Source organism: Tiliqua scincoides, chromosome 1 (genome assembly GCF_035046505.1).
Source record: "Tiliqua scincoides isolate rTilSci1 chromosome 1, rTilSci1.hap2, whole genome shotgun sequence".
Taxonomy (NCBI): Eukaryota; Metazoa; Chordata; class Lepidosauria; order Squamata; family Scincidae; genus Tiliqua; species Tiliqua scincoides.
Window position 1 is genome coordinate 173,197,727 of NC_089821.1, and position 21,819 is coordinate 173,219,545.

At 44.2% G+C, this 21,819-nt stretch overlaps 1 protein-coding gene across 1 annotated transcript in view; it reads right to left on the reverse strand.

Annotated features, from left to right (window-relative positions):
* The window catches only part of EYS (eyes shut homolog), a 556,153-nt gene that overhangs the window by 22,066 nt on the left and 512,268 nt on the right, over window positions 1–21,819 (reverse strand). Inside the window, 5 exon segments of the mRNA XM_066622702.1 lie at window positions 977–1,151; window positions 2,445–2,589; window positions 3,226–3,392; window positions 7,390–7,572; window positions 9,148–9,320. Of these exon segments, the coding sequence (XP_066478799.1) occupies window positions 977–1,151; window positions 2,445–2,589; window positions 3,226–3,392; window positions 7,390–7,572; window positions 9,148–9,320 (843 nt within the window).

The following is a 21,819-nucleotide window of genomic DNA, read 5'->3' on the forward strand; positions in this document are numbered from 1 at the left end:
TGGAATCCTAGCTGAAAGGTATTTACAACTCATGGAAGGTGATAAATGCAGCACCTCAGTAGCCAGAGAGGCGCCCAGGAATCCCCAGTGGGGAGGGAGAGAACTAAGAGAACTAGCATCCAGCCCCACTTCGAGAAGATTTTGTCCCCAAGAGTTCTGATTGGGCAGTTTGAAATGAGTAGAGAGTCACACCATCCTCTTGGCATGAGAAGTATAAGAACAAAGCCAAAAGGGGGCCTTTGGCCTTTTGTCTTCGTCTTTGGTCTTTCTCTTTTGGTGTGGGTGCACATCCTGCCCCAGGCCAGGACCATGAGGCCTCATAGGTAACTGAGGATCTACAAAAGAAGCTGACCCAGGTGAGCGTTAGGAAATAATAGAGATAGCCAGTTAGCTTTATTATTTTATGCTGATATGTTCCTAGAAGTTTTATGCCTCTAGCAATTGCTGCCTTTTGTAACTTTTTGTAACCCTATGTACTTAATAAAGTAAAAATCCTTTTACCATGTTGGTTCATTGTCTGTTGGGGACAAAGGTTCAGAATCCTGCCTAGCTTTTCAGCAAGCTACCAAAAATCCTCATTGTGGACTAGAAACTTGAGGACTGAGACTTTAAGTAAAGAAAGTGCTCAGTGCCTACAAGGGATATAGTTAAGCCTAGAGGGTCTTGGTTTCCCTGGACTGAGACACTGGCTCTTACAGGGTGGTGGCAGTACTACCGAACAGGGATCTTTGAGGGCTCTAGGGTTCAGAACCAACAACTCTGAGCACCCAAAACCCTGGGACTGAGACCCAAGTATACGACACTTCCACCCAGCCTTCTAAAAACACTAGCTAAGGAGGTGGTGACTAAAAATAGGGGGACTATAGTGCTCTCATTTGAGTACTACAACACAGCCTAATATATTGGAGAACTACTTTGTAAGAAGGAAAATGACGCTTCCTCGCAGAATAGATGACTGAAACTCCTTGATACTTACTATACAGAAGAGCCACTTTCTATGCATGTCCCTCCATTTCTGCATCTGATCAACTGACATGGAGACTCTTCACACTGTCCTATGTTGCGACCAGCATTCGGATGACCTTCTGGAATCCCCGGTGCTTTAAATTGCTGATCTGTTCCAGTACGAACTTGTAAGTCAAAAATACAACCTCAAAAGAAACGGAAGAAAAGGAAAGACAACAAAAACACAAGACATATGAATGAATACATTTTTTTTTTTATAACACATATTGCTGTGGCATGGTTATGCTAAACGGAGCCATTGCTGGGTAATGTACAGCTTTCCTAGTTGCAGGTATCATAAAAATATGGAGGCAAAAGGTACAGCCCAATCCTACCAAAATCTCCTTCGCAGAAGCCAATGGAACACGCACTGCATCCGTGGGAGGTGGGGAAATTGGAATAGTCTCCTTGGGGTATGTGAACTTTTGTTCACTCACCCCAGAGAAAGTCTCCACTACTGTCATATGACTCCTTGAACCTATGCCTGTCATTTAGGTTACTGGTGCATGTGAGTGCCCCCAGACTGCCTCCCTCTCTCTCACTTGGGAACACCCTTGTTCCTCCCCCTGTCCTGTTCCACTTCCACTGCCATTAGAACTACCTTTGTCAGTCAGTGGTTGGTTTCCTGCGCTGCCACCAATTGCAGCAGTGTGCGCAAAATGGTCACCAGTGGTACACTATGTGCATCGCCAGAAGCCATTTTGCAACAGTTTCCACTGTCGTAAACTGCTGTGTGCACTGACCCTCTCCTAGACAGGATTGAACTGTTAGACAGTGCTCAGGCTCAGCGATATCTTAACTGAGACAGGTAAAACTGACACTTGGAGACCTGCTTGTGGGTTCCTGGAGGGATCTTTTGGCCACTGCGGGAAACAGCATTTGGAACCAGATGAATCTCACCTCTGATCCATCTGGGCTCATCTTTTCTTCATTTAGTCATTACTGGTTTTCTACAGTTCAAACCACTGGTTAACTTAAATGTGCATTGCTTCCCCCAAACTGAAGCAGTGCACTTAATTTCCTCTTCTCTCATAACAGTGCCGAGATAGGGAAATGCATCATGATGCGCGTACATGCATTTCACACATGATGATGTGGGAAAGCCAACACACACTCATGCCCTTCACAACTGATGGAGTATGTCTGGGTTTTGTACATGTACAACTCCATGAAACAACCACATATTCTTCCTCCATTCACCCTGGCACCACTCCCCTACCCTTCTTTGTCATTTCCTTTGTGACTATTTCTAGATTGTCAGGTCCTTTCAGCAGGAACATGTCCTCTCTTCTGTTGTAAAGTGTCATATGCACAGTGATGGTGCTATACAAATAACAACTAAAATTATAAACAAAAACAATAATGATAATGGAAATGTCCTTCTGCAAACTTCTTTCCACTCATGCTTGTTTGGACCCAACCTAACGAATGTTACCTACCTTGAAAGCCATTCTTAAAAGTGGATCCTTTTGGTAACAGTTCTGGGATGTATTCAATGTAACCTCCTACATAAAACTGACTGAAGACATTAAGCCCAACCAGACTTCCTGGAGATGACATGGTTTTATTTTTATGATCATCCACCTTTCAAAAACAAAAATCTGTTATTCATGGGAAATGAACCAGGCATGTCTCAGCACTATGATCCCATGTGCTTCCCAACAGAAGAATAGGCACATAAATAAAGATGAGGATTTTTTAAAAGCCTTGCAAAAATATGGTTGGTGGCGATTCTGTAGTTTTAAATAAATCAAGGTTCAGGTCAATGGAAGCTCCTAAATTTCTGAAGCAGAGATTCAAAGGAGGGCTGTTCAGAGATCTTGTGGTGTTTGTGGACTTCAGCACACAAAACTTTGGATCACAGTAGACCAGTTTGGATAAAACGTCTGACTGTCCCCACCCTCTGCATGTGAGGGACACATGAGCACCTCCTTCTCAGAATACTTTGTATAATTACATGGGAAATGTGTTCTGGGGTGGTTTGGACAGCACACCTGCCCCCCCATGAATGATATTGAGTACACTGGTGTGCTGAGAAGGGTAACAGAATTATTCATGCTCCTCATCACATAGTGGGCAGGACTGGTTGATGGTATTGTCCAAACTGACCCTGTGAAAGTTAATGTTGTTAGGATTCTAGAATCCTATTTGAAGTTGTATTTACATGGCAAGCTGGGTAAAGATCAGTTGTATAGATGTCTCTTCCAAAATAATGCTTACCTTCAGCCAGCCAATCTGAAGAGATCTACCAAGACTGACCACATGAATACAACGTGTCAGGTCTAGTGGTTCACTGATAATAGTAGCCATGCCAGATCCCAGGTTGTAGCTGTGTACCACGCTGCCATTGCGCAGGCCTAGCACCAGGAAATCATCACCATTCAGACCTGAAGTAACAATAATCACAGAGGTATATACTTGTATTGGAATTGCAGAAGATCTGGCAAGGAGGTAGGGTGTGGTGTCAGCAGAGGCCCCTTTAAGGGTAAGGCCTGGGCTTTCAGCAGAGGGTATGCTGCACAGCTGCAGCCACTTGAAGGCAATAGGGCCCTCAGGGATATAAGGAGCACCTGAGGCAGGAAGAGTGTGTGGCAGCAGAAGGACAGACTGGATTAATGGACTGAGGAATTGATGGGTGAATGGACTTTGGAGACTGCTGGAGACACTAGAGTTTGGTGTTTAGCTGCTGTGCCCAAGACCTGCTGAGGACCAAGGGTCTGCTGTAGTGGCAGGAGGCTGTTGGCAGGAGAGAGGACCTCTGCAGGTTGAACAGGCGACCTACCCTGGAGGTGGGTCCAGCAGGACTGCAAGGCAGAACTAGGGCCATTCTTGGGTAAAAAAGGGGAGCTAATTAGCTAAATGTGGGCATAATTCTCCAGGCAGAGCTTGGATTGGGATTTGGCAGAACAATACTGTATTACTTGTATTACAAACTTCAGTCTCAGATTATGTGTCACCAAAACTGCAGATGCACGTTTACAGAATCTGCTTGTGTTTGAGAAACTTTTCTTCCCCTGCCCCATCCCATCTGAAAACAAAAACAAAATCTGAAGTAAAAAAGGTAACTTTATTGACTGAAGATCATAGAGTTTTTACTTGCACAAAATGTCTCAATTTACTCAGCATGAAGCACTGCTTCTTGCAATAGCATCTCAATGATCAAAAGACACCCTTCCACACTGGAGTTACACCAGAGCCTTTGAACTAGTGGGTAAAATTGAAGGGAAGCCTTTCACATATTTCATACTACCAAAGGACAAGGAGTTAAGATTCAGTTCGTCTGGTTTAAATGGTTTCTATTTGGCATTTAAATCCCAGAAGCATCCAAAACAGTCGCCTTTTTACATCTACATAATTTTGAAATTTTCAGTTCCCATGTGCCACCTTTCAAATAACATTTGTGGAGGGAAAGTAACTTTTCTCTTTCATGTTCCTTCACACACTACCACACACCTATAAAAAAGGTATTTCTACATAGGGATCACTGTGGAAACCATGCTTCATGATTGCATACTACAATCCAACATGGGGCATAATCCTAACCTGTGTTGGAACAGGCAGGCTGACTGGCCTGCACTGTAGTCAGTGCAGGTTTGGTGCAAGCTGAGGTGCAACTTGGAATGAGGGGATTTTATTCCTCATATCCTGAGAAACACCCTGTGATTTCATGGGTGCAAATCCAAGTGGCTCATGTAATTAATGCTGCACAGGCCGGGAACAGGAGTTAGGATCCAGCCTGTGCCATCACAGATGGTTCCACTCCCCTTCTGGGTCTGATCCATCCCCTGGGCCACTTTCCCCAAACCCTAAAATACTCCCTCCCTGCCTCCATTCCTCCCTCCCAACTGCCCTCTCCTACCCCCTGTGCTGGCCTGCCAGGGCCTGCACAAACTCACCCCATACTGGTTCTGGTTAGGTTCCACTAGGCCAGTGCACGTCCATGTGCTAGCCTAGTCTGCTTTCAAGTAGTTGTGGACATGCTTTCCAGCATGTTTGTGTCACTCAAGAGCCAGCATAAGGGACTTGTGCCGGCTCAGGGCAGCCTTAGGATTGCGCTGATGTAGATTTTATGTTCCTACCAAGATCCAGGTCTACAGAGCTTGCGTCCTGAGTACACTTCTGTACTGCAGTGAGTCATGGACTCTCCGCTCACAACAGGAGAGGAAACTGAACGCTTTCCACATGCGCTGCCTCCGACGCATCCTCGGCATCACCTGGCAGGACAAAGTTCCAAACAACACAGTCCTGGACCGAGCTGGAATCCCTAGCATGTATGCACTGCTGAAACAGAGACGCCTGTGTTGGCTTGGTCATGTTGTGAGAATGGATGATGGCCGGATCCTAAAGGATCTCCTCTATGGAGAACTCGTGCAGGGAAAGCGCCCCACAGGTAGACCACAGCTGCGATACAAGGACATCTGCAAGAGGGATCTGAAGGCCTTAGGAGTGGACCTCAACACGCTTGGAGGCAGGCTGTGCAGCATGGCCTTTCCCAGTTTGAAGAGACACTTGGCCAACAGTCTGAGGCTAAGAGGCAAAGAAGGAAGGCCCATAGCCAGGGAGACAGACCAGGGACAGACTGCACTTGCTCCCGATGTGGAAGGGATTGTCACTCCCGGATTGGCCTTTTCAGCCACACTAGACGCTGTTCCAGAACCACCTTTCAGAGCGCGATACCATAGTCTTTCAAGACTGAAGGTTGCCAACAACCAACCAGATTTTATGTTCAAAATATTTTGAGAAGTTATGATGGCATATTGCAGAAAATTTCAGTAGGATCATCTGTAGGGTCATCTACACTGGGTTTTCACATCAATTCCTTCATGGAAAGACCTTTAGTAACTATAAAAGTGGTTCAATATGTGGATCAAATAATCAAATCTCACTTCCTTATAGCAGGCTTTCTCATATTTGAAATCTGCTATATATTCAGCCCCAACAACATAGATGGCACTCTCATATAGGAGGGTCAACATCTTGAATGCACCTAAACATGTATACTTGGCACAGTTTTCCTAAACAGGATATTTCAGAACTTGACCAGCACCTGATGCTGAATGATTTGGTGATATGTGCCAATTTAAGATAATACCAGTACCAAAAGGTGTTCTTGCCAGGTTTATTGCCAATGACCTCACTTTTGAAAACACACATAGTCTCTAACTCCATCTTGGTTCCTTAGCTGACATTCCTAAGAATTAGTGTGTTAATGTCACATTGCAAAAGAAATTAGTCTCTATACTTTTCCAATGTTCTTTTCAGTTGATGTTCTGATGCCCTCTGGTGGCTGAAAACAGATTTTTCACAATCATACTTAGTATTGTTTAGATACAGCAGAATTTTGAGTTCTTTCCACATTATAAGTAGCCTCTTTTCCTCACAACAGCATTGCAAGATTCCCTTGCAGGTCATCTATGTGTATATATGTATAATGTGCATTACTGTGTATCTGCAGGAACAGACTGGGAAGGGGTACTGTTGCAAGAGATAACTTGTGCTTTGAGAACATGCTTTGTTCCCTTCCTTCCTAAAACTTAACTGGATCCAGAACAGAATAGAGAGAGAGAGAGAGAGAGAGAGAGAGAGAGAGAGAGAGAGAGAGAGAGAGAGAGAGAGAGAGAGAGAGAATGACCTCCAAAGTATTTACATGGGTGGTAAGCTGTACACAGGGACAGTGTCATTTGTATGTTCTGTATACTGCTGAGCACATGTATATTTTAAAAAAATGTTTCTAATAGTCTTGCATCTTTCTCTTTTTACATTCAAATGCATGTGGAAATACAAACTGCTTTACAAAAATAACCCCCCCAGGGGCTTCATTTTCACTGCTGGAACCCGCTGGAACCATTTTCACTGCTAGGGATTATTCCAGGAAAATGAAGTTGAGTTTAGACCCCATCAGTGTATATGTAGAAACTCTAGATTCACAAATAAGGTGATGGGGTCTGAGCTGTCAGTGATGAATCAGGAAAGAGATCTTGGGGTTGTGGTAGATATGTGAAGGAAAAAGTCACTATCAGGCAAATTCTATGCTGGGGCTTTCAGGAAAGAGATCAAGAATATTACCCTTATACAAGTTTCTGATGCTGCCTCATTTTGGAATTCTGTGTACAGCTCTGGTTGCTACACCTCAAAAGTATATTGTAGAGTTGGAAAAGGAGCAAAAGGGGGCAACTTCAATTTGGAAGAGGGGCATAGCCTGTCTTCTTAGTCTTCAGTGGGGCAGCAGGAAAGCCTCAATTTTCCAGCCAATCTTGGTCCCTCCCAACAGGAAGAATAAGGGAGAAGGGGCTGTTAACTTTCGGACACTGCCCATTTTGCTCTCCATTCCTCTTTCCTTCTCAATACAGTATGAAGCAAAGCTCCCAGATCTGATTAGCTTACCTTGACCCTTCTGACCAGTGAAAAATATCAAGTTATCTTGTAGTGATGAGTTGTTGTTTGCCAGCTGAAATTTCAGACGAAATTCATAGAAGAAGCTGATATTTGGAATTGTTGAATAAGCCAAGAATGATGTATAACCAAAGGCATCTGTACCACTGAAGTTGGGATAGGTGATATTAATTGCTGTTAAAAAAGTAGAAACATTCTGTAGTCAGGCAAGGGTAAGAACAAAATGGGAAATACTAATACTGATACTAATAATAATAGACTTGTAAAACACCTGCACATCCTTGGTGTAAATGAAATAACTACACTCCAATTACAGAAAGCAACCTCACTTGGAACAGCATACACACACATGACAGAAATATCTGTCAATGTCCTAGGTCCTTGGGAAGGATCCAATATTCAATAGGCCACCAAAATTTGGCAGGCTGTGTGTAAGAACCACAACAATATTGAGTACATGTATCCTTTAACCAAAAATTGTTAAAGAGGTTTACCTAGGAAAAGGAATAACAATTGGATTCCCTGCCCCAAAGAGGCTCACAGCTGGAAAAAGAGGTACCAGGGAGACCTACTAAATATAACTACCATTTTAAAAAGTGCCTCTTTGCTCAGTTAGCAGAGGCAGGGAAAACAACCTTTTTCATGGATCTCATCACTCTTCCATTCATGATTGTAGCAACATCCATGGGAACTACATTCCCCATGGTTTCAGTGGCTCTGGATGCTGTAGCAGCACGTACTTATACCAACGTCCATTCCCTGAAGCCTGAAACTGATGATGATGATGATGGAGCCTTCCCACTGCTCTGGTAAAAGTGAGAAGTGAAGCGCAAGAGGGAAGGCTTTCAGTGGAACAAGGAAGGGCTTGAGGTCTATTTGGAATTATTCCAATTTAAATTTGGATTTAATTCTGGAGGCGCGTTCAACAAATTACAGCCCAATCCTATGGAGGGCCTACAGCAGCAGGCCTTATAATCTGCTGCAATAAATCCTCTTACAGCATTGTAAAAGTGCACCACTGTTTTATGCAGCAGGACTGCTGATGTAACCAGCGGGAGGTCTCCTGCCATGAGTGCCAGCAACCATGAGTGCCAGCAACTCCCATACACCATGCCTGAGCAGGTAGGTAGAGGAGGGGTGGTTCGGGGAAGTTCAGGCCAAGGAGAGGGCTGGACCAAGGGTGCTTTTGGGGTGCTTTGGAGGAGAAATTTGGTGGCAGCAAAGCACACCAAAACCTTATCCCCTTTTTCTTGGTCCAACATATCTCTTGACTCTCCTTGGACTTGCACCAGCTAAATAGCTGGTGCAGGTCTGAGGAGGCCCATTGGCAGTCAGGTGGCCTATGGATAGGTAAAAAAAGGTATTATTTTGGCAGTGTGGCTGCATGGCATAAACTGGTAGGGCATAGGACTGGGCTGTAAATCCGATTGAATCAAACCAATTTCAAATCAGACTGGGAGAGGGGTTACCCATCACTAATTATTATGGAGCTGCCTTAGTACATCAAATCACATTATTGTGATTATTGTGGGCTAGCCTTTGTTTTCTTGCTAGGTACTAAGAAGACTACATAAAAAATGAACAACTGCACTGAGAGAAGTAGGCAATGAAGTTAATTTGCATGATAGCACAATGGCTTTATTGTTCTTGAGGATGAACTAATTTACTTCCTTAGCTGTGTGACACTTCCATCTTCTTTCTGTCCCCGTCTGTTGTGGAAACAGCTGCTAAGTTTTGCATTCCTCTTACCATCATTACAAGTAATTCCGGTCCTTCCGAAGGGACAGAGGCACACAGTGTCTTGGCTGGATTTTGGGATACAAGTTGCTCCGTTCCCACATGGATTCTCCTTACAGTTCGAAAACTGACATAATTTCCCAGAATAGAGTGCAGAGCATTCACAGAACCAGTTCTCTGTATCGCTGTTTATTTAAAAAAAGAAGTAGAAGAGCTATCAAAAATCTCAAAATATATGTTAAGAATCTCCCTAAGGAAAGATGGGGGATTTTATTCATCTTTTCCTCTCAAATTCAGAAATATACATTAGGTTTCAAAGACCAGTGGCAGTCCTGGCTACTATGGTGTCCAGGGGCACCCCTGGAGGTGCTGCCCCACTTCTAAGGCCTCCTGTGGGCCTTAAAATGTCATTTCAGGTTTCGGACTTAGAGGGCCTTCTGAGGACCTTTAAATGTCACTTCTGGTTTTTGGCTGAAAACAGGAAGTGACATTTAAAGGCACTTTAGAAGGCCTTTTGAGGGCTGTGGAGGCCATGCACAGCCTCTCCAGCCCTCAGAATGCCTCTGGGGGTAGGCAGCAGGCTTGGGGGGGCTTGGGGTGGCATGGCTAGGATGGCTTCAGCACCCCCTAGCTGTGCCACTCACAGCCACTTGCACCCTTGGAACCCCCAGGTACACCACTGTTAAAGACTTTTAAACATTATTCCTACTTTTTTCACTGTTATTTTTCTCACTGTTCATTTCTCAGTGAGTATTATTGAGGCACGGTGACCTTTGACACTAGACCGTAAAGTCACTGGATAGCCCAGTAAAGTATAAGCAGAGTAGAAAGAATTATTTTAAAAGTCTTTTAGGCCAGAGATATTATAGCATAACACACAATGGAAGAGAGCTGCTTGATTTTAGAAACAAATGCTTAAAAGCCACACTGCTAGAGCATGAAAGGCACATAGAATAGTGAAAGCTGTTTCCATCTAAAAATCATAGTTAGTCTCACAGAAAAGCTGCTTGCAGGAATTTAGAAGAGAGACCATGGGCTTCAAAGGCTGTGATACACTTTAGAATTTGGAAAAGGGAGTTGAAACTAGGGCAACGAAGAAAATAAACTCCTTCTTGGCAGAAGTATATGGCCAGCCAAGATATCACAAGCTGAGAAAACACATATATGCAACAATTGTAGTCATTAGAAGTAATTTTTACTTCTAATGACTACAATTGTTGCATATATTTTTAGCAGCTGGCTTATCAGTTGACAATGTTTCTTATCAGTTGGCATTGTTTCTTGGCAGACTGATATAGTGTTTAGCTAGCTAGACACAGACACCTGCAAGAGACGAATTTAGAAAAAGAATACATTTAATTAGATAAGCAAGAGCATTCTTGAGAATCAGTCTTTGTTTGAATTGCAACTGAAATGGAGAAATGAATGTTAAAGGGGGTTAGTGCAAGTTTGATTAGGAAGGTGCATTGAGAGAGAGAGAGAGAGAGAGAGAGAGAGAGAGAGAGAGAGAGAGAGAGAGCGCGCGCGCGAGCAGTTTGCCTGGCATGTAATGTCAGAGTAACTTCTTTGAAGGTAAATGGGAGAAGGATTTTTTAAAAGGAAAATGTGATGCAGTGAAAGTTTGGCTTGTTTTATGTTAAAATATATTAAAAATCACAAGAAGCTGGCTGAAGCCTTAGCCAGCCACAAAAGGAAAGAGGTCACTTCTAGCAAGGATATACACCACTATAGTAGTCACAAATAGAATTAAGACAGAGTAAAACTGTTAAAAGGAAGTTTAAAAGACTTTGGTTTGCAGAGGTTTGCGGAGGGCCCACAGTGTTTTACTAAAACCAGGAGAAGAGATGCAGGCGAGATAAGATGGGTGGCTCAAGTAAGGCCATCCTAATTAGGAAGGGTTTGAAAGGAATATATGTCAATAAATGAACCAGAAGTTCTACCAAATAAGGTCTTCACACCTGTGTTTAAGTGTTTTTGTGTTCTCTTTAATGAGGATGTTACAGTGAACCCTACTGGTTTTTGAAAACTTTTGGAAATTGTGTAATTTTGGCAAAGTTTTAAGATGAAACCCCACCTGTATGTAAGTAAGAGCCAATCAATGGTTTTGTTCATTTGTCGCCCACCTATTTTCTATCTTTTATGTAAATAGTGTTTTTATCTAGAGCAGGGGTGCTCAATAGGTGGATCGCGATCTACCAGTAGATCGCGAGGCAAAATGAGTAGATCGCGGAGTGCCGACCACCCCCCCCCTTCAGGTGCCTCTGGGAGGAAACGCTGGGAGTAAGGCCCATTGTACTCAATGGGGCTTACTCCCAGGTAAGTGTGGCTAGGATTGCAGCCTCACAGCCTAATCCTAGGCATGTCTACTCAGGAGTAAGTTCTGTTATACTCAGTGGGGCTCAAGGTACACCAACATACATAGTACAAATAAATGTTATATGTTATGATGGCGCGAACATTGTAAAAAAAACTCTGGTAGATCTCCGGGCCTTGCTGGGTTTCAAAGTAGCTCTCGAGCCAAAAAAGTGTGAGCACCCCTGATCTAGAGCCTATTAAGAGTTAGCCCCATTTATGATGTCAAACTTTCAGCAAATGAGAAGTCTAGATTTTTAGACAAAGGATTGTGTGGTATAAAGGTTAAGAACCAGCATTCAGACAGGGTCCATGCTTTGGACATGAGTCCCGTGGACCAATTGCATACAATTCAATAAAAGCCTGTGAACCTTCATCCCTGCGTACCATGTCGTTCTGAGTTGCTTATCCGCCTTGCAACACTATATGTCATTCTTTGAGAGCCTATAATTAAATATTTGTGATTGTTGCCTCTGTAAAATACTTAAAGTATTCTGCTTTCAAATTTTTTTTTTTAAAAAAAAATACATGATGGAGTTATACTGGTTTCCAAAGAAAAGAATCTAATTGCATTATGGCACATTTGTGACACCCGAAGAGACATGGGTGATTGCAGTTTCCTCTTTCTCCACATGATAGCACCATGTTCTGAATTTCCCACCTGCACAACTTCATTGTCTGCTGTTTACGGGGCAGAGAAACTAACTATACAACCATATCACATCCCACATTTTGTATTATTAGATGTTACTGGGGAGCCAGAAGGAGGAGCTGAGAGGCTGCTAATCTTGGTGGCAACAACAATCCAGTTCTTGCCAGATAAACTAGTAAATGATATATTTAAGTATAGACAAAGGAAGAATAAAAAATGAAGCTCTAAGCAGTCCCCTTAGGTAGAATATGCAAGTAGAATTGTTATCAATATGAACTGTCAGCTGACGTATTTATTTTATTTAAAAGATGCATATTCTGTTTTTCCACCATTTAGTTCCTCAAGGTGCCTTACAAACAGAATTGAAAACTGTAGTAAATGCCAACAAGAGAGCAATTAAATGAAGAACCTAACAAATTAAATAACGCTTCCTAGAAAAAAAACAACACACAACCTATTCAGAAGCTAAGAGAAGATCAGTAAAGTACGTACAGCAACTTCATTACAAGGTCAGTGTGATGGTTTTTCAGGTTTCAGGTTCTGAATCAAATTCAGGCATCTCACAAACTTCATGCCAGGATTTTCTCAGGGGAAGTTGCTACAGGTTCCTCACACTGGTGAAAAATGTACGAGTTGGGCTCCTGGGCTTGGCAGGGAAACAGAGGCCCACAGTAGTTCAGGTTTTAGGAAGAAGTATCTCTCTTCTCCTTTGGCAGCACAGACCAAAAAGGGAAAGTCTCACCCCTGCTCCTGAATACTTGAGCTTGGAAGACACCTTCAGACAAGTCTGAAAAATCACTTGTGATTCTTCAAACCTCTTAGAATTTTACCTGTTTTTTTTGAGAGCAAATTGTGCACAACGAGGGTTGAGTATTCAAATATGTAAGGTCCTAGTATTTGGGGTAGTGCTATTCACATGTCTCATCAAATAGAAGGGGGTCTGGCTGTCCCCCTTACGTGTCACTTCTGAGTCGGAAATCACCAGGAGGCTTCATGTGGTAAGAAATTCTAAGACACAAACCAGGAACCCAGAAAGCAGATACCTTGATTGATGTGCACTCGATATGCATTTGAGAATAAATGCCTCTTTTGAATGAAATCAGAGGTTTTACAAATCACAATAATAACTCACAGACACTTATGTTAATATTAAACCAGATTGGAGTGTAACACCTTGAATGTAGTGGTTCTTGAAAGAAAGAACCTTCTTTCAATTTGTAAAAATCCCTGCGTGGATTTAATAAGCCTGCCTATGTAAACCGCCTTGAATAAAGTCTTGAATAAAGACCAAGAAAGGTGGTATATAAATACTGTATATTATTATTATATTATTATTATTGTCAGAAATTGATACTCATCAATTCTCTGGAGGAGTGGTATCCCAATGTTTGGTAAAGGTAAAGGTTCCCCCCCCCCCCGGCATTAAGCCTAGTTGTGTCTGACTCTAGGGGCAGTGCTCATCTCTGTTTCTAGGCCGAAGAGCCGGCGTTTGTCCGTAGAAAGTTTCCATGGTCATGTGGCCAGCGTGACTAAATGCCTAAGCACACAGAACACCATTACCTTCCCACTGAGGTGGTACCTATTTATCTACTTGCATGTTTACACGTTTTCAAACTGGGACAAGTTGGCAGGAGCTGGAACATGCAATGGGAGCTCACCTCATTGCACAGATTCGAACCACCGGTCTTGCGGTCAACAGGCTCATCAGCTCAGTGCTTTAACCTGCAGCACCACCGCATTCCCCAACATTTGGTAGGTGATAACAATAGTGCATATGCAGACTGGCAAACTAAATGCAATGTCATCACTTACAAAGGACTAGAGATTTGTTGTCACTGGGAGAACCTAGAGCCCAATCCTGAGCTCTGTGCTCCAGCTTTTTGTCAGTTGCACTATCACAAACATGCCATAAGGCACGTTTGCAGGGCTTAGCATTGGCCCAGCATCAGAGCTAGCACAGCATGAGCTCACACTGGGCTAGCACCAGTGGAAAGCTGGTGCTCTGGTGCTCAGCAGTCACCCAAACCACTGGGCAGCAGAGATGTAGGTGTGGTCGTGGGGGGAGGCAAGGAGGAGGTGGGAGCAGGGAGGGGGGGAGGCATTCTGGGGGAGGGAGCAGGGCAGGAGGAGGACAGGACTGGTGAAGCTCAGCTCCACCAGATCCTGCATTCCGTGTCAGACCACACGGCCCAACATGGAACTCTGATTCTGTGGCAGATCCAGAGCTGCAGCAGAATCAAATAGCCCCATTGCGGGGCTACTTTCCTTACCTGGAGGAAGGGAACAAACATCCCCTTCCCCTGAGGAGACAATGGCGGCTGCCCAGTTGCACTCAGGATACAATGGCAGCCATTTTCGGCGCCATGGCAGCCCCAAGCTCTGGGCAGCTCAGGATTGGGCTGCTCTTCATTTGCTATACTTATAAGATTTCTGCCCTGCCCTTCCATCTCTGCAGAGGCTACCAGGATGGCAAACAGCAAATAATGAAACATAAAAACAATGCAAGCAAACTAAAAAACAATAAAAAAACAAGATACAATAATAAAAAAATAAAAATCATCATCATCATCATCGTCATATCCTCCTCCTCCTCCTCACAGGGCCATTAGTGTTTCTATGGCAACTGTGAGGGGGCGGATCACAGTTAAATAAGCACCAGCAGTGGGAGGTGAAAATGGTGGACATCTGCCCTGCTGTCTTCCTTTTCCTACCCACAGGGTGAAGGAGCAAGCAGTAGCAATGCTCTGCAAATGTTTTTATCATTTTGGGCAGCCTGGAACATGATTTCCTTTTTCTGAAGTGATTGTACACTCATTAAGGCTTGTGCAGTGTTTTTCTTATTTTCATCTCTAAGAAGCCTTTGGACTGTATGCTCTGCATACTTTGTAATCAAACATGCATGCAGAGCTCTTGCACATTTATATCGTTGAAACTCAAGGTATTCTATGTGGGATTCCCTGATAGTCTCCCATCCGGGTACTGGCTAAAGCCAGACCCACTTAGCTTTCACAAGTTTACTATCTCACATGCTTCAAGACCAGACCCTGGGGAGCTTCACCAGAGGAGCAGCACCACATGCAATGAAGGGCGCAATCCTACCCTGCGCTGGAACAGAAAAGCCAAGAGGCTTGCGCTGTATCCAGCACAAGATAGGGGCCCAAAGTGGTTCAGCTGAAGACAAAGGGAAACTTTCCTCCTTACTTCCAGGTAAGGTGCCCTTGCCCTTATGGGTCTCCTCGGACTTGTGCCATCTCCTGAGGTGGCACAATTCCAAGGAGAGCGGAGCAGCATCACGTCGCTCCAAACTCCCCGGGAACGGGGGGGGGAGGTTGGGATCCAGCGTAAGTGCTAGATCACAGCCCACCACTCATCCCCGCCCACCTGCCACCCGCCCCTGGGGCCGCCCACTGCCCGCCCTCCCCCCACCCAGGAATACATCCCTCCTGCCATCTCCCCACCCACCCCAGAACCTTGTGTCGGCCAGCTGGGCCAACGCAAAGCTCGCTGAGGAAGCCAGCGTGGAGGCTTGTGTCTGTCTGCAGACCAGCACACTCTGAGTGCCGGCCTGGCTTACTCCCGAGGAGGTGTAAATAGGCTTTATGGCACATTTGCGACCCTACTGGACTGGCACAAGGGACTTGCGCCGGCCCAAGTGAAGGGCAGGATTGCTCCTGACGTGAATGAAGATGACTTTATGAGTACAGTCAGCCCACATCTTATGTGCGACAGACGGCCCAATCCTAACCTGCACTGGAATAGGAATAGGCAGGTGAACTCACTTGCACCATATTCAGCGCAGGGCAAGGGGTAGCAGCCACACAACTAGGAGTTAGGGGATATATTTCCCCTTACTCCATGTCATGCACCAGTCACCCCTATGAGGCCACTCACTGGTATGAATCTTAGTAGCTCAGCATAACTAGTAAGGCCAGGGGTTAGGATCCAGCCTAAGTCGCCCAGGCTGCTCCTGCTCCCTCCCAGGCCTGGTCCGCCAACTGGCCTGCCCTGCCCCGTCTTCCCCCTGCCCCAAAATGCTCCATTCTGCCCTCCCACCACACTCTCCAACCCTCCATGTTGGCCAGGTGTTCTCAGGTCTGAGGTTGGATGGGGCTTTCAGGACATGCGCTGGTTCAGCTGACTCCAGAGTAGTCACACATGTGCTTTATGGCAAGTTCACAATACTCCTGGGCTTGTGCTGGCCCAACACAAGGTTGGGATTGTGCTCTGACTCGCACAAATTCAAGTAAAAAACAGAAAAACAACAGTTTAAATCAGGGGTGCTCACACTTTTTTGACTGGAGAGCTACTTTGAAACCCAGCAAGGCCCGGAGATCTACCAGAGTTTTTTTAAAATCCCATTATAGTCAGTGGGGCTTACTCCTGTGTAAATGTGGACAGAATTGCAACCTCGGAGCCCAACCCTATGGTGTCTACTCAGAAGTAAGTCCCATGCTAGTCAATGGGGACTACTCTCCGGTAAGTGTGGATAGGAGCTTTAGAGCAGGGGTGCTCAAACTTTCAACTTTAGGGATCCTGGACCTTTAAAATTGTGTAGGAGAGAATTTCAGCAGGTGCAGCTTGTCATCTGTGGGATGACAAGTTGCACCTGCTGAAATTCTCTCTTCTATACACTTGTTAAAGGTCCAGCATCCCTAAAGTTGAAAGTTTGAGCACCCCTGCTTTAGAGCCCAATCTTTTGCATGTCCCCTCAGAAGTAAGTCCCATGCTAGTCAATGGGGCTTACTCCCAGGTAAGTGAGGAGAGGACCGCAGCCTTGGGCATCTGCATCTCTCAATTGCTGCTGAACTTCCCCAGCCGGAGGCAGCCACCACCCTGCATCAGCAGCACTTCTGAGTGGCCCCAAGCAACTCCTCCAGACAGTCCCGAGTCCTTCTGGAGACACTCCTCAGGTTCTCCAAGGCACAACCGAAGTTCTGCTCCGAGCCTTCCCTGCAAAGTCAAGCCCAACCCTTGTTTAGCTCTACTACAGTTACCTGGGTGTAAGAACCATTGACTATAATGGGACTTACTTCTGAGTAGACAGGCATAGGATTGATCCTATGCACATTTACCTGGGAGTAAGCACCATTGCCTATAATGGAATTTAATTCAGGGTAGAACAAGCATAGGACTGTGTTGTAGGACTGCAATCCTATCCATACTTTCCTGGGAGCAAGTCCCATTGATTATAATGAGATGTGCTTCTGAGTAGACATGCACGGGATTGGGCTCCAAAGCCCATTTTATCAGATGCATAAAGTGTCTGCATTTAGCAAACAGATGCACAGGGGGATACAAAGAAAAAGTTATAGGGGGGAAAAAGCAATTAACAGTACAGTTTTCTGCATGTTTACCCTGAAGTAAATCTGTGTTCAAAGGATTCACCTCCAGGGAAGTGTGAAGTGATGGTACAAAACAACCTCGCAGTTCCATTGGGACTGAATTGAATATGTGGCTCAGTTTTAGTTCCACGAAGCCAGAGCCCCATACTATGCATGTCTACTCAGAAGTAAGCCCCATTAGAGCCAACAGGGCTTACTCCCATGTAAGTGGCTAGCACTGCAGCCCCAGCCAGGCTCCTTCCCACACGTACCTCGTGTCATCGGTGAAGAAGCGTGCCTGACGCTGAGCCATTGCAAGAGCCCCAGCTGGTGATGCTAAGGGCAGAAATCTGCAGCCTGCCTGCTGCCCCCAAAGCAACCTCCCCATGACCACATGGCCCGGTTGGGAGAGGTCTAGCTAGAGCTCGCAATTGATTAGTGAGGGCTGTCCTACAAAGTCAAGCCAATCTTTAGCAGCTAAAGGCAAAATGAGTCGATCGTGGAGCCCTTAGTCTATAGACTAGAGTAGACTAAGGGCTCTGCGATTGACTCATTTTCCCTCGTGATCGACCGGTAGATCGGGATCGACGTGTTGAGCACCCCTGGTTTAAATAGTGCAGGCAACTCTACCCACCATTCAACTTACTCTATGTATGCCCTGGAATGAGCCTGAAATATGAGAATGAAGTTGCTGTTCCTGTACTGTACTGTAGGGTTTTAAACAGTACCTATTTGTTTGATTTAAGGGAGTTTCAACTATAGACTATTTTGGCTTTATGTGCCGACCTTGGAGAGCAGCCCTCATGTAAGATGCTGGCTGAGTGTACAGAAGGTCCATCTGCACTTTAGTGTACTTGAAAGACACTCGTGGCTCTGGAGGAGATTGTATCTTAGGAAATTATTCATTGTGGAAATGAGTAGCTCTATTTTTATTGACACATTCTAAAACAAATGTCAGAAATATACAAGAGGTTTTTATCCTTGTCATAGATAATTTCTGTGTTGAACTTGCACCTGCTCATGTACAGGAAGTCAGCATATACTAAGAAATCTAGGTAAAAGAATAGCCTAGAACAGGGTTTCTCAACTGGTGGTATGCCAGGCAGTGTTGGGTGGTACACACGACACATGCCACCAGGCAGCAAGACAGCAAAGGGAGCTTTAAACTGCAGTAGGAGGCTTGGCCTAGCAGGCAGAGTTCCAGCACATGGTTTTTGTGCACTTAAAAAAGCCCTCCCACTCACCCTGCATATCTTGCCACCATTGGAAGCTCCCGTTGCTGTCTCCAAACCTGGAAGTAACTGGCGATGATCACCAGTTACTTTCAGTTGTACTTCCTTGGAGACCGTAGGAGCAAGTGGTACGTTGGGGGAGCAGCGTTGACAAACAGTGGCCTAGAATTCTGTTCTTAACAGTAAGCAGCCAGGTGTCACTGTAGCTCAAAACATGTACCCTTCAAAGTATGAAGGGTATGACCATTCTTTGTTCCACCATTTGACATTCCAATATACACTGCATCCAAACATGGAAAACAGTGTGCTATTTCAGAGGTAGGTCTTTAACCCAGGCTTCTCAGTTTTCACACAGCTTTCCGAAGCTGGGGAAGACACCATTTGAGCCCTGAATATCAATGTCATTGGGTTGGATCCTAACCCTTTTTTTGCAGCTGCTATGTGACCACAAGCTTTTTCCATAAACAGAAGCCCTTATTCAAGGATGCTTTCTGTTCATTTGCATGACCTGTCCTTCATTCATAGAAAGAGCTTGTATTTATGGAGAGCCAGTGCAAATGAAAAAGGTTAGGATATAATTTGTATTTCACAAACTAATAAAGCATTACACATGCTTAAACCCCATTGATTTTAGAGGAACCGGTAAGTATAACTGTATGCTGGACTTTGGCCGTTATGATCATGCTAATAAAGATGTCAGGTTCTATCCTAAGATACATACTGGAAAGAGAACCACCCTGTCCCCCTCCTTGGTCTGATAGCCCATAATTGTCCCTCCAAAACAAATAGTATTTATATACTGCTTTTCAACAAAACAAGTTCACAAAGTGGTTTACAGACAAAAATCAAATAATTAAAAGGCTTCCTGTCCCAAAAGGACTCACAGTTTAAAAAGATGCCAAAGAACACCAGCAAACAGCCACAAGAAAATACACTGTGCTGGGGTGAAAAGGGACAGTTACTCTTCCCTTTGCTAAAAATAAGAGGAGCACCTCTTGAAAAAGTGCCTCTTGCCCAGTTCACAGGGAATATGATGGATCAGAGGACGCTACTGAGCGGGATTCTATGGGGTGCATAGGACTTTGGGCTTATGGGAAGACTGGTGATGACTGCTCCAATCTTGCACAAATGGTAGTACATTTTGTTATCAAAAGAGAAAGTTAGGATACAGCCCATACTATTTAATAAGTTTAGCTGACAGAAACTTAGAAAATGGTCTTTAAATTCACTTCTTAAAAATTGAAATCAAATGCAGAAGCACATCATCGGGAGAAAAATCCAGGGCCAAGGAAGCAGCATTTATTAACGGGAGAAAAAAAAGTAACCCTCCTGACACTCTGTGCCTAACATCTCCTGACACATCTGTGCCTAACAGATCATTAGTGTATTTCAAAGCAGACCACCCACAGTCCCATGGAAGGCAGGGAGAACCACTGCTGGAAAGAAGCCAAGCCAGCTAGAATGAATCCCCTTAAATAATGCCTCCAGACACCTTTAAAAGAAAAATCACTATCGACTGCAATAATAAATTCCTATGAATAGCGTATTATATAGAGAGAGCTGCTGCTACTACTGTAGAAGAGAACTAAGGAGGAAAGGGAATTGCTATGGTTTGTGTTGCACAGAGAGCCCTGCATTTTCAATCACAGCAAATCCAGTAGTAGTGTGTTGTTCATCTGATCACATAGGTACTTCTCAATGGCTAGTCTTTATGGAACCAACCTATTGGGAAGTTTTCCTGCACAGATCTCACTGAATGGAACGGGCAGTGTTCTCGCACAGTCCCTGTACACTGTAATGGCACCTGAACAGGAAAATGTCTGAAAGTGCTATTCTAGTCATCCTTACTAGGAAGTAAGCCCCAACAAACTAAGCAGAAGTTGCATCTGCAGAAACATGCTCAGGACCAGACTATAGATATGTTTTGCATTTATATGAAAAGTTGCAAAAGCTTTGGGAAATTTCCTGGGTGTCAGAGTGCCTTAAAAAGGCATAAAAACATCACTTCCGGTTTCCTGAGGGGAAAACTGTAGCACCTGTAGAAGCCACAGGTAGTCTGTAGAGGCCAGAGGCCTCTGCAACCTGTAGCACTTGTAGAGGCCAGAGGCCTCTGCAGACTTCAGAAAGTGGTGACCAGTGGTGACCAGAGTGCAGTTTTTGAAGGGATTAAAAATGGCTGAAACTGTGGATTTCCTTATCCATGGTTTTCTGTATCCACATGGGTGAGTGGGTCTGAGAATGGATCCCCTACAGATACTGAGGCCTCACCTGTATTTGTCTACACTAGTCACTATGTCTTAGCCCAACCTAACTTCTTCCTCCTTCTATGGAGGAAATGTAATGTATTTGGCCTGGAACTCTTTGGAGGAGGATGGAATATAAACTGTATATTAGTTTATAAGTATATTAGTCTATAATAACCTACAATTAAACTGTAGATTAATTTGGACTAGGGATGAAGAACATTTTCCTAGGAGAGGCTTCTCATGTTGTTATGAATTATTTTTCCTTAAGCTAATGTAAACCACTCACAATCTAAGGAGGGACAGAGCATAAAAGGAAAGAGACAGAGAGAGAGGATCAAGGGACAAGAACAGGGAAAAAAACACATACTTTGCATCATAGGAAGGTAAAGGCAACAGATGCTGAGCCTTAAAATGTTTGATAATTATTTTATTGTATGTATTGAAATATTTATACCTTGCCTTCCTGTCACTTTCAGCAACCTCCTACACCTGTTTAATAAGAACTAAGTCCCACTGAATGCAGTGGAACTTACTCCCATGTAACTGAGCATAGGATTGCAGCCTTATGACCCAATCCTATGGGTGCTTTATACCTCCAGAATGAATATTCTGGTTGTGTTAGGTGCTTTCTGGAAGACACAGGTAGGAAAGTTCATGTTGAAGATGCTTGTCCTTTATATATTCTTATCTCAAGCCATTGAGGGCTTCACTGATCAACACAATTATAGAACAGAACTGTGCAGCCTAAGAAGAGAAAGCCAGTCACAAGAGCAGCATATGCGACACTCTCTAAAACAGAAAGAGAAAAACTGAATCAGGAGAACTTTCTAAGGAAAAACAGAAGACAGACAAATGGAAGATGAGCCCCAGGTTTTATCAAA